Raw genomic sequence first — 12,736 nt, forward strand, 5'->3', positions numbered from 1 at the left:
TCTAGAGATGGAAGTCCATGTTCTCCAGTCCTGAACCTTGTGACAACCCGTCCTGCATGTCTTAGAGGTGTTCCTGCTCCAACACTTTTTTCCAAGGAATGGACTTCACCGAGGTCTGCTCGGCCCGTTTTCACTCAGCAGTGGTGACCAGGCGTGTTGAAGAAAGGAAACACCTGAAACAGAGTAGCTGTTCCACAGAGAAACATGGCGACAGCGACCGGGGGCTTCCTTCCTGTAACTATGTGAAAAATAAATAACCAAACTGTTTGTTTATCAGGTTCTGTCAGATTCGGCTCAATATTCCTCCGATAAAATCACGTTAAAACATGCTTTCTGTGGAGCTCCACAGCCCAGCAACACTTCAGCACAGAAACACCCTTCAAAGCCCAAACGGGTCACAGAAAGGCCTACCAGAAAAAGAGGGAATCACCCTAGCAACCAGTGACTCAGCAGCCTCTAATTTCTTTCATAAATGAATCATCAAATAAGTTCCCATTTCTTATACAGGTAAACAGAAGGAGGTTCAGGCTGAAGCTGTCCTCTGGGTTATTATATTTACATTTTTAATATTTGGCAGCAGAGGATTCTTTCTTGTCTGCGTCACAGGATGAAAATAATCTGTCATATTAATGTATTGTCCTGCATACAGAGACAATCCTGCATAGATCGTTTCCAGGAGAGAGTCTAGATTTTATAGGAAGTCCAGGAATCTTAATTTCCAGTCATTCAAGGAAGTATCAGTGAACAGAAAACAACAAGCGGGGGAGGGGCAACCCCACATGATCCAATTAAGGCCACAGACATGCAGATCTAGAATGTGCTGACTGAGTCTGGGGTTTAACTGTCGGATGCTTCGGTCGCTGCCTGATGCCTCGCTACTGCCCTCTGGTGGCCATTCAGTTCCTGGTGAATTAAATCCTTGCAACCCTTCATCATCATCCTTCATCATCATCCTTCATCATCATCATCATCTTCCATCATCATCCTCCATCATCATCCTTCATCATCATCCTTCATCATCATCCTTCATCATCATCCATCATCATCATCATCCTTCATCATCATCCTTCATCATCATCCATCATCATCATCATCCTCCATCATCATCCTTCATCATCATCCTTCATCATCATCCATCATCATCATCATCCTCCATCATCATCCTTCATCATCATCCTTCATCATCATCCTTCATCATCCTCCATCATCATCCTTCATCATCATCCTTCATCATCATCCTTCATCATCATCCTCCATCAACATCCTTCATCATCATCCATCATCATCATCCTTCATCATCATCATCCTCCATCATCATCCTTCATCATCATCCTTCATCATCATCCTTCATCAATCGCGTCCATCATCATCCTGCTCATCAATCCTTCAGCATCATCCTTCATCATCATCCTTCATCATCATCCTTCATCATCATCCTCCATCAACATCCTTCATCATCATCCATCATCATCATCATCCTTCATCATCATCATCCTTCATCATCATCCTCCATCATCATCATCCTTCATCATCATCCTCCATCATCATCCATCATCAGCATCCGTCATCATCATCCTCATCAACAATCCTTCATCATGCATCATCAGCATCATCATCCTTCATCATCATCCTCCATCATCATCATCATCCATCATCATCCTTCATCATCATCCTTCATCATCATCCTTCATCATCATCCATCATCATCATCATCCTTCATCATCATCCTTCATCATCATCCTCCATCATCATCATCCTCCATCATCATCCTTCATCATCATCCTTCATCATCATCCATCATCATCATCATCCTCCATCATCATCCTTCATCATCATCCTTCATCATCATCCTTCATCATCCTCCATCATCATCCTTCATCATCATCCTTCATCATCATCCTTCATCATCATCCTTCATCATCATCCTTCATCATCATCCTCCATCAACATCCTTCATCATCATCCATCATCATCATCATCCTTCATCATCATCATCCTTCATCATCATCATCCTTCATCATCATCCTCCATCATCATCCATCATCATCATCCTTCATCATCATCCTCCATCAACATCCTTCATCATCATCCATCATCATCATCATCCTTCATCATCATCATCCTTCATCATCATCCTCCATCATCATCATCATCCATCATCATCCTTCATCATCATCCTTCATCATCATCCTCCATCATCATCCTTCATCATCATCCTCCATCATCATCATCCTCCATCATCATCCTTCATCATCATCCATCATCATCATCATCCTCCATCATCATCCTTCATCATCATCCATCATCATCATCATCCTTCATCATCATCCTTCATCATCATCCTCCATCATCATCCTCCATCATCATCCTTTATCATCATCCTCCATCATCATCCTTCATCATCATCCTCCATCATCATCATCCTCCATCATCATCATCCTCCATCATCATCCTTCATCATCATCCTCCATCATCATCATCCTCCATCATCATCATCCTCCATCATCATCATCCTTCATCATCATCCTCCATCATCATCATCCTCCATCATCATCATCCTCCATCATCATCATCCTCCATCATCATCCTCCATCATCATCATCCTCCATCATCATCCTCCATCATCATCCTTCATCATCATCCTCCATCATCATCATCCTCCATCATCATCATCCTCCATCATCATCCTTCATGTGGACCGAAGTTTGACCGTCAAGCTGCACTCAGGTGAGCAGAAAACACTTAAACAATATTATTCAGAGAAAGTCAGTTTATTGTTCAGATACAGACATCGATCCTAATCCTGGTATGTTTATTTCTTTAAATTATTTCATTTTAAATTGACTGCTGCACAGTATAAAAGTAACAAGTGGACGATTATAATGATAACCTGCAGAAAGTTTTGGAACAAAACCAACGTCAGATTTTTATATTTTGTTGACTTTGTTTAGAGGAGAAATGTTTCTGTGTTGGACTCTGAAGTCAGAACAGATGATTTTTCTCATTTATTCTGATTTAAATACAGTTTAAAAGGAATCTGATGGTTTATTGAAGTCTTAATCTAACAGAACGAAGTTCGCAACAGAAGTTTCTTCTGAGCTGGAATCACGTTTTCTTTTTTTCTGCCAACTGTCTGTTTTTCTTTCTGGGATCTTCATCAAGATTAAACCAGTGTGGCGCCAACATGTGAGGTCTTCCTCACTTCCTTCAAAATACATTTCTTTTCCCAAAGCTTCTAACATTACAGTCAAACCCAGTCTGGGTTCTGTGTTTTCTTACGGTCGGGGCTCCCAGTCATTCTGGTTAGGATGTTCCCAAATAAAGCTAATAATAAACAAACTGTAGTTGGTCCCATTTCCTCCAGAATAAATACCAGAAACTGCCTGTTTTTCTGCCTCTGCTGCCACCAAGACCCACACCTAAAATGTTCACACCAGATTTAGCAGTTTTTCCTCAACAGCCCGAGTCTGGAAGAGAACCTGGGCTTAGCTGGAGTTCAGTCAGGGTTGATGCTGCCTGTACTGGGACTGAGGAGCCACAGGGTTGCTGGTTCCAAACCGGAGCGGGGCTGTTGAGCCAACAAAGGCAGTCCTGTAGCTCTGAGGTCCAAACCCGGCCCCAAATCCATGCACACCGAACCCCTGCCCTGCTCCGGGTCGTGCCAGGCCCTGACCCAACATCCCTGGGTACGGCGGCACCCCATAGGAAAGTCCCAGGCCTCCGTAGGGCCTGTGGGCGTGTTGCCCTGGAGCGGGGAGCACCATCGGCGGCACGTTCCGCCCCGGAGAGTCAAAGGAGAACTCCGGGGGAGGGCTGCTGGGTTTGGAGGGGGTCGAGGTCAGTGGATCAAAATGTTGTAATCCTCCTGCTGCCGTGGAGGGGTACAGGGCCGGAGGAAAAGAGGAGGTGTAGCCTTCAGCTGGACCCAGAGGAGGCGCAGCAGCCGGGGAGGAGAGCACGCTGCTCAGCAGGGGTCGGGTCCAGTCGTCCTTAAAGATCTGAACCGTCAGCGTGAAGACGAGTGGCAGAAGCCGGTTAGTGACGTGAGCCAGAACCAGCTGCTCGTTGGCGTCTCTGCGGATCCGGACGTGGGCGGAGCCAGCCTGGAGCACAGGAAATTGGGGGAGGGGTGGGGTGGTTAAATAGGTTAGAGACAAAAAACAGGAACATTCAGACTGAAATGTGTCATGACTGTCAGCTAAGTGAAATAAAGACCGAAAATAAAAGATAAATCAGAAAAAAATGAAACATTCAGCTTGTTTCTATAAAAACTCAACAAGTGTGAATGTTTGGTCCCAAAGAGCAAATCCACATCGACCTTTAACGTCACGACCTGACCTTAAAAACACTAAACGGTCGTCTTTGTTCCTAGTTTCCCTCTCCTCATGGGAATGTTCAGGCGTGGAAAGGCCTGGGTCGTGCACAGAAACACACACAGAGCGAGCGGGCCCGGGGGGCTCGGATGCAGTCAGGGGGTCAAATTGGTTTGGACAGCAGCCCCGTTAGCAGTGGGCCAACAGTGAGCAGAAACATCCACACATGACAACAACAACCACTACAGGAGCATGGATAGCACGGAAAAAACGCTAACAGCAGGACAAACAAAGGTAAACATAGGAGGCTGCGCCTCCTGCAGGCACAGGGAGGTACTGAGCCTGAAAGGACAACATAAATCCAAACTGAAAACAAGATGGCCTCCAAGGGGAGCACGTTTGAGGTTTTTATTTGGGATTTTTTAATTATCTGATGTTGTTTAAATAATCTAAGGTATTTTATTACTTGTTACTGGTCATTCTTATGATTCTGTTTTACTTTCATCTCATCACAATGATGCTTGTTTCTAAATCTTATTTTGGGAAGCAGTTTCATTTAGTTTCTTCTAGCTGTAACAGGAACAGATCTGGAAGTAATGAAGGGGGCCGCTTAAAAAAAAGCATTTTATTGGTGAGTTCAAGTTTAACTGATCCAGGATGGAGCGCTGGGACTTTTGGTAGAGTGCTGACCGGATCCAAACATTCCCTCCAGACTATAACAGGCCTTTGGTGAAAGCAGTGATAAACCAGGTCCAGTTTGGAGCTCCACAGCTCAGCCAGATCTTCCAGTAGAAACATCCAAGCTGTGGACTTTCCTCTGACTGAATTCTTATTTTGGTACTTTTTACACAATCAACACGAAAGCTTAGCTCAGACTGATGATGTCAAACCAGGTTTAGGCCCTGTGAAACAATCAGAACCTTTTTACTCATAGCTACAGATCCATCTCCACATGAACAGCTTCTACATCAGAACCAAGGTATTTCTGTCTACTTTCACCCAGCATGTCTCCCTCTGCTGTAGGACCTACAGCGTCCTGTTAAATCAGCCCAGCGACCAGAGAGACACCCAGACTCTGATCGGGTCCCATTAGAGTTCAGCTCTGAAGGGTTCTGTTAAAACAGGAACTGAAGGATCTTTGAGCCGTCGGATCTCCTACAGAAAACACCATTCTAATGGTTTTATTTCTTTTTTTAGGTTTTAAAATGAAGGAAAAAAATCTATCTTTGACAATAGAGAACAAACAGGATTTTTTGAATTTAATATTTAGAGAAAAAAACGTTCAGTAAAGACAAATAAAAAAAGACCAAATGAAATCACTGGTGCTGTTCAGCTGAGGAACCTGTATACAGGTACTACGTAAAAACTGCTAAAACTTTTCATTACTTTAATATTAAAATCGGTTTTTTGCCGTTTTCTTTGTTCAGAGCCGCTGTTGAGGTTCTAAAGAGCCACAGGTTGGAGAACCCTGCCTCATGCTAATCCATCATGGCGGCCCAGCCCGTTTAACTTCCTCTCCCATTAAAACTAGTAAAGGCACCAAGTTCTGAAGAATTTCTGGTCCTAAAAGCAGGGAAACAAATAACTTGATTTAAGGAAAAATGTTAGCAGATACTCAGAGTTGAACTCAGTCATAGATTATTACAAAAATAAGTTTTAAATCAGTAATGTAATTAAAGGTTCTGCTGCCTGTTAAATCGGCTCCAGCTGACCGTTTCTCTAAAGGAATCGGACCTTTGGTCTCTCCACAGCTGCTCCAAGAGCCAGCTGGATCTGTCTGCAACCCAGATGACATCTAAACAGAATCTCTACATGGTTGACTTGTTCCGTCTTCCCGTCCCGACCGGGTCATAAATCCCAGCTGCTCCGCTACCAGGAGGCATGAAACTAGCAGGTGTTGAACATAGAATGTCAAGCAATGTCAGGACTGGTTCGAAACCTACCAAAGATCCAAAACCAACAGTCCAGAGGTGCTCGTTTCGAACCTCCAGAACTCCATCCAGAGTTGATACCTGATTGGACACAAACAGAAACAGTCAGTCAGCAGGAATCAACCTGTTTCTGTATCTCTACAAGTAGAACCACTCTGGCTGTAAAGGTTTAACTGAAATAAACAACAATGGTGCCAGTGCATTTAACTGGGATGTTCTGGAAGTTCTGGTTTCAGGCTCTGAGTTCTGACTCCACATGTAAGCCCAGACCAACTCAACATGCAGAGAGACTTTTTAGAGCCGTAGCTCTTCAGGAGAAACACGAAGCTTTGAGTGTTTTAGCCTAAATGGTTTTTATTGCCGTCCATCCTGGACCCGACATCCAGTGATGACATCCTGGTCCTGGACGGCAAGAATGTTTGCTATCGTTTTAAATGACCAAAACACACACTGAGAGCTGACAGGCAGATTTTAGGAGCTTCACAGAAATAATAAATGATTATTAGTAATTAATCCCAGTAAATATGGTTCATTTTTCTGCTGAACCACAGAAACTGGATTCATAAACCATGATTATAAAAACCTCTTTACTTTAGAAAACGAGGAATTCAGAAAAATTAAACCAGGACATAATTTGCTGAAAAAAACATGGAAAACCAGAACCTATTTAATGGAGACCTGAGGAACACATGTTCATGGTAGAACTTTCTGCTTCAACAAATTTAACTTGAATGGAGATATTTTTGATCAATGGAAATTTATAGCAAAGGTGTTTTTGAGACAAATAATAGTTTGTAAAAATCTTGAGCGGCTGGTGGAGAAAACGGTTTTATCCCAGCATTCACCTGTAGATCTGCTGCTGAGTTTTGGACCATTGTTCTGTTGATGACCCAGTTTGGACCGAGCTTCAGCCCTTGGACAGATGGACTCACACTGGACTCGAGAATGCTTTGCTTCAGCGAGGAGATTTAATGAGTTGATGGCTCCCAAACCATCAACCCTCCACCACCAAGCTTATCAGTAGCTGGTACAAGATGTTCCTCTGGTTCTCTCCAAACATGGAGCTGAGCATCATGGTTCCAGAGGTCCTCTGCTTTATTTAAATGTAAGTCTTGCTGCCATCTTAATATTCTAACTGAGGTCTGTAGAGTCTGAGATGGAGCTCTTGGGTTTTTAGTCATTTCTTTGAGCGTCACGCTATGACCTTGGGCTGAATCTGCTGGGACGTCCACTCCTGGGAAGATTGGCATCTGTCTGAGATGTTTTCCACTGGGGAACCAACATCCTCTCTGCAGATGATAGACTTCAGATGGTCTGTGATGACCATATGACCATGCCCCGGTTATTGAGCAGCAACAGCTGCTGCTCTAAGGTCAATGCTGATGTCTTTCTGCCTTGGCATTGTGTTAGCAGCCCTGTGTGATGCAGAACACCAAGCTGACAAAGCTCCAGGTTTTTCACACCGATGATGATCCGTTCATTTGTTGAGCAACACCTGGAGAATACTTTCAGAAGCCAACAGTTTTGTTTGGGATTAACGTGGAATCTGTTGTGTTTTTAGTAAACTCGAGTTTAGCTTTAAATCATTTTAGCAGCTGTTGTCCAACATTAGCTGAACAGGAAACATCACAATAAATCCAGACATTAAAACCAGGATGGATTCATCTTTGGGTTTCACCTCACCTCTCTGAGAAGTTTGTCCAGCTGGCCGATGACGTGGGAGGGCGTGGTCTGTGCACGAGAGACATTAGGACATGAATTAGACAGCTGGAAGCCTCCTAATGCAGAAACATACGAACAGCGGTGCTCATCTGACCTGCAGCAGCACTTTGCCGCTGTACACGCTCATCGGATACATGGTGCCGAAGGTCATGAGGGCGATGGCGACTGCCGACGCCGTGTCCACTGCGTTGTAGTTACTGAACACAAACACAGAGAAAACCATGGTTACAACGTTCACCAAGAAACGAAACCAGAAATGTGACGACTTTAATGTTGGACACGGGAAAGAAGCTCCTAAAACTCAAACCCAAATCCTTACTTAGTTTCTATGAGCATGTAGGTGACGCAGAGGGACAGAGCTCCAGCCAAGTTAACCAGGACAAACGGGTTCATCCGAGGGAGCAGGACGCTGCTCAGACCCGGAACGATGCCGCACAAACTGGAAACAAACAGAGGCGGGATTAGAGCTCACGATCATCTCCAGGTTTAACCAACAAATTAACTCCAAACCTCCACAGTTAAAGATCAAAATGTTTATCACAGATGAAACGGTTCAGACAGGATGGATCTAAAAACAGCTTTAGGTGTTTCAAGAACATTTTAGATGTTTGACCAGAGCAACAATCTGATCAGCTAAACTAGAAGGATCTCCAGAGGATGCATCTTCAACATGGCTGGTTGGATGAATCCAGGAAGAGGTTTACAGATGCACCGATATGAAAATTTGGACCAATATTGATATCCGGTATTGCTGTTATGGCCAATAACCCTTTAGACCCCTTAAAAAAAACACCACACCACTGACACCCATAATCCTTTGCTGCATCACTGTCACATGACCAAACCAACATGGCTGACTCCTGATCAAACCAGTGAATATTTCACCAGTCAGAATAAATTCTGTATGAAATCAGCGAATTCAGAGCTGAAAAATTTTAAAACCACAATCATAAAACTGTAACAGGGATCCGTTCAGTCAGATACATTCTGAATGGTTCTGTTGTAGTCGGACTGAGCTGCGGACCAAGCCATGATCATCAGAATTACAAGAAATAATCAAATATTTCACTGCGTGTGAAGAACCTTCATAAAATACGAGTTTATTCACTTCTTGACCAAAATTGTTGGGTATTTTTTTAGATGTAAAATCAAAAAGCTGCTCGCCGTTTGTTTGGGTTGAAACTTTCCAGAACCTCTGCCTCCGTTTAAAAGTCCATAGTCAGTCATGTTTAAAGCAGTACGTGTTGCCCTGCTTACGGGTTTCAGATCCTCTAATCACAGATTTTCTTCTCAGACCCAAACCTCCTAAAGATCCGGTTTTTGTTAAAAAGTGTCTCACTGATCTCCTCTCAGGGTGGAGAAGCTGGACGGGTTGTCCAAGATGTTCTAGTTCTTCACTTTAACGCTACATAAAGTTTAATATTCTTCTCTTTGAAAAGATTAGTTGGACTGAAATGAAACTGGATGAGGAGGAAACGGGTCGAGCAGATTTCAGGACCGGGTTCTGCCTCCTGCCAAGATGTTTGATTCTGAGATGAAACGGGTCAGCTGGAGAAAGGGCCAATATAACCATCAATCACAGCAGACCTGGAATGCTTCTGGAAACAAATGGCTTTTAAGGCTTATTGACTGGGACCATAAATGGGTTTTTAAACTTCTCGGTACCAGCCACTGATTGCTACCGGGTCAACGGTTTCAGCCAGGCAGAAAATGCAAAGCAACTGTGTTTTCTTACAGATGAACCATGTCTGATTGTTTAAGCTCATCGGGGTGATCCACGGTAAAACGTTTCTTCTGTTTTCTGTCAGTTCTGTTAGGGATAAAATGCTTCATGGGATTGAGGCTGTTAACAGAAGAAGAAACGGTCTGTTTTCCACCACCTGTGGAGCCGGTAATGGTTTGGGATTTGGCTGAAGGGCACTTCAGCAGGAATCAGCGTTTTGATGCGATGTGACACATGAAGACGAGGCGTGGGAGGGTGTCCCCGTGCGGAGGACGGTTTTAGAAGTGGCAGCTGAGTGATGTGGATGCCGGGGTGGATCTGACTGATGTTAGCTTCATGGAAGGAGGTGAAACCGTTCGCTCATCAATTACTCGACTGCCATCAGCACAGATCAAATCACATCCTAACAAACAGTTTTTACTGGTGAACAACACAAAACCAGCTTTTCTCAATAAGTATGACCTAAAACATGATCAGACTGTACCAACAGAGGGCACGGAGGCGGAGGACTGATGATCTGGGCTTGCTCTGCAGCCACTAACGCCTAATATTTACAAACTGTCGGTCTGATTTACAACGTTTGTCTCTGCAGAAAGGAGCAACCTACAGTGAGTTCATTCATCTAATTTACAGCATTCCCAGAAAGGACGGTTTGCTCCTAGCAACTAAACAGCATCGCTGTGTCTTATTGTGTCAGATGATCTGATCAGGAGTCATTCGGAGCAACCCGACAGCAGATGGTTGGAGGAGGAGAAGTGAACAATGAGGGTTGAGGTAAAGATGCTGGGTTCAGGTTGGCTTTAGTGAACACTGAGCTGAATGAGGACCTTTAACAGATTCTCATGTGGATTTTGAAACATTTCCATCCAGTCTGACTGAGTTTTTCCTACAGCAAAGATCAGACAGCAGGAGGTTTCCAGTTGGAAGGGCTTCAGCCTTACAAGTCTGAGCCAGAAGACGACTCTGAAGATCCATGAGCTGTGATGGACGCCAAGGCTGCAGATGCTGACATGAATCAGAAAGTGCTATATGGATACCTTACTGAAGCTTTGCTTTTGACTGATTTCTGTGCTTCATCTCCTTGGTGATCATTCATGGCTGTAGTTGCTCCCAGGAGGACATGTAGTTATTACCATCAAATCTAGACATTTCAGTCCTACCTGGTCCTCTTCAGTGGCAGCGTGCAGGTGTTTTTCTAGCTCCATCAATATCAGGAAACCCAGGAAGTGCCCTCGGCTTGGTGCTAGGTGTAGATGTAAAGGAGAAGCTGCACCTGCCCCAGTCTTGTGGAAACTAATACCTGCTATGACGTCTCTGACGGGATGAAGTTGGTTTGTTGGATGTAAATATTAACCAGTTAAATAACAACTTACAGCAGAATGTGAAAACAGACTGAAAAGTTAACCGACTGTGAAGCCACAGTCAGTTTCTACAGTTCAAACAGCCACAGTTTGAAAGCAATAAGAGTGCAAATGGCTTACAGCACCTGAACGCATCGGCCAAACCTGAAGGCCCCGTTTTAGGTACAGAAGATAAGCAAAAACCTGAGCTGTGAGTTCAATGTTAGAAGATCATTGGCTGCAAGTAGGAAAAGTCCAAGAAACGTAAGAAATATTCAGCAGACATCTGATCTTTGTGAAGTTGTCCAGTTCGCAAACTGTTGCAAAACAATCTGGAAGAAATGAGGAGGACTGGGACCTTCTCCACCAGACAATGACCAACACTATGCAGAACATTTCAATAACTTCATCTCTAGTGTGTATGTCCAGCAGGATGCACTCTTATCTTTAACTCAAAGTGGTCCAGTCAAAGTCCAGGCCTCATTCTGACTAAAATGTTGAGGTGGTACCTTCAGAGAGCTGAGCAGAAACAAACATCTGCAAACGAAAGAGTGGGCCAAAGTTGCTGCTGAAGAAGGTTCTACAAGCTGTCAGACATTTTTAGTGTTTCTGCACATTAGTTCAGTCATTTTATCACACATCTGATCATCTTGGTATCTAACTGGTTAAAGGAACTAAAACTGTCTTCAACACAGCAGAAACATCCACGAGAACTTTCACACAGCATCTTTCTGACTACAGAGGCCACACGAAGAACATTTCATCCCAGAAATAAAAGCAGATGTTATGGCAGATCTGCAGGAGGTCCCAGTCAATCCACCACAGGCTGGTCAAGAACAGCTTCTAAGGTCCAGGAGGGTTAGGGTAGGGTCCCAACAGTCCAAACAGAGAAGTCCCTGGGTGGCGTCTGGGAAACAGATTAACGGGTCAATGAAAACCTCTCAGGGCGATCAGCCCAGCGCCGAGTGTCAGATTGAATATCCAACGTGTCAAAAGCCAGCACTGCGAGGCAGCCTCCTTCCAAGGCGCCGAGTGTTGTCACCAACATGAAGCGGAGCTCGGCGCCATGAGGAGTTTGTCATTAAACGATGTTTAAAAACAACAGTGGCGTGGATGTTAACACATAATTAATGTCAAACACGCCATTCTGCTTGTTCACCCCAGGCTGGACGGGTAAACAGAGATCCTCCTGTTATTCCTAAAATCTGGTCATGCTGAGTTTTCACAGCTCCTGGGATGCTGAATAATGGAGGCGCTGCAGGGAACGGATGACAGCTGATGTTTCTGGGAATCAGGAGAACATGTTGTGATTCCCTTCAGGACGTTCCGCGTCTGCTGGAAACCCGGCAGAGTCGGGCTGGAAGCGAGCTCAGCCAGGGAGCAGCATCTCAGAGTTGTTACGGCACAAAACACAAGAACCTTTGTTAAAACAAACATTTCTTCTCTTTTTGCTTTTAGTCACACAGAAATGTTTCAGGTCATCAAATAAATCTGAATATCAGACAGAGAGAAAAAACAAGGTTTCATTTATTAATGAATAAAACGATACTAAAACTAAGTTAAGCCTGTATATAAACCTAATCACTGGTGGGGCCACACTTGACACCAACAGCTGTCCATCAGCTTTAAGTCCAGACTTTGACTAGGCCACTCTGCAGAACCAGAGAGAGCCTGACCTTAAGGTCATAAACTCAGATCCAGACATTC

The 12,736-nt window shown here is 44.0% G+C and overlaps 1 protein-coding gene across 2 annotated transcripts in view; it reads right to left on the reverse strand.

The window, feature by feature from the left end:
• Positions 1 to 2,755: 2,755 nt before the first annotated feature.
• Positions 2,756 to 12,736, reverse strand: part of slc30a6 (solute carrier family 30 member 6) — a 77,556-nt gene continuing 67,575 nt past the window's right edge. For both annotated transcript variants that reach the window (XM_047351238.1, XM_047351237.1), the window contains exons 11-15: positions 8,286 to 8,405; positions 8,061 to 8,163; positions 7,928 to 7,975; positions 6,257 to 6,325; positions 2,756 to 4,103 (exon numbers count right to left, since the gene is read on the reverse strand). In XM_047351238.1, the coding sequence (XP_047207194.1) occupies positions 3,501 to 4,103; positions 6,257 to 6,325; positions 7,928 to 7,975; positions 8,061 to 8,163; positions 8,286 to 8,405 (943 nt within the window). In that variant the 3' untranslated portion in view covers positions 2,756 to 3,500. The remainder of the gene's footprint in view (positions 4,104 to 6,256; positions 6,326 to 7,927; positions 7,976 to 8,060; positions 8,164 to 8,285; positions 8,406 to 12,736) is intronic.

Source organism: Girardinichthys multiradiatus, chromosome 22, assembly GCF_021462225.1.
Source record: "Girardinichthys multiradiatus isolate DD_20200921_A chromosome 22, DD_fGirMul_XY1, whole genome shotgun sequence".
NCBI classification, from domain to species: Eukaryota; Metazoa; Chordata; class Actinopteri; order Cyprinodontiformes; family Goodeidae; genus Girardinichthys; species Girardinichthys multiradiatus.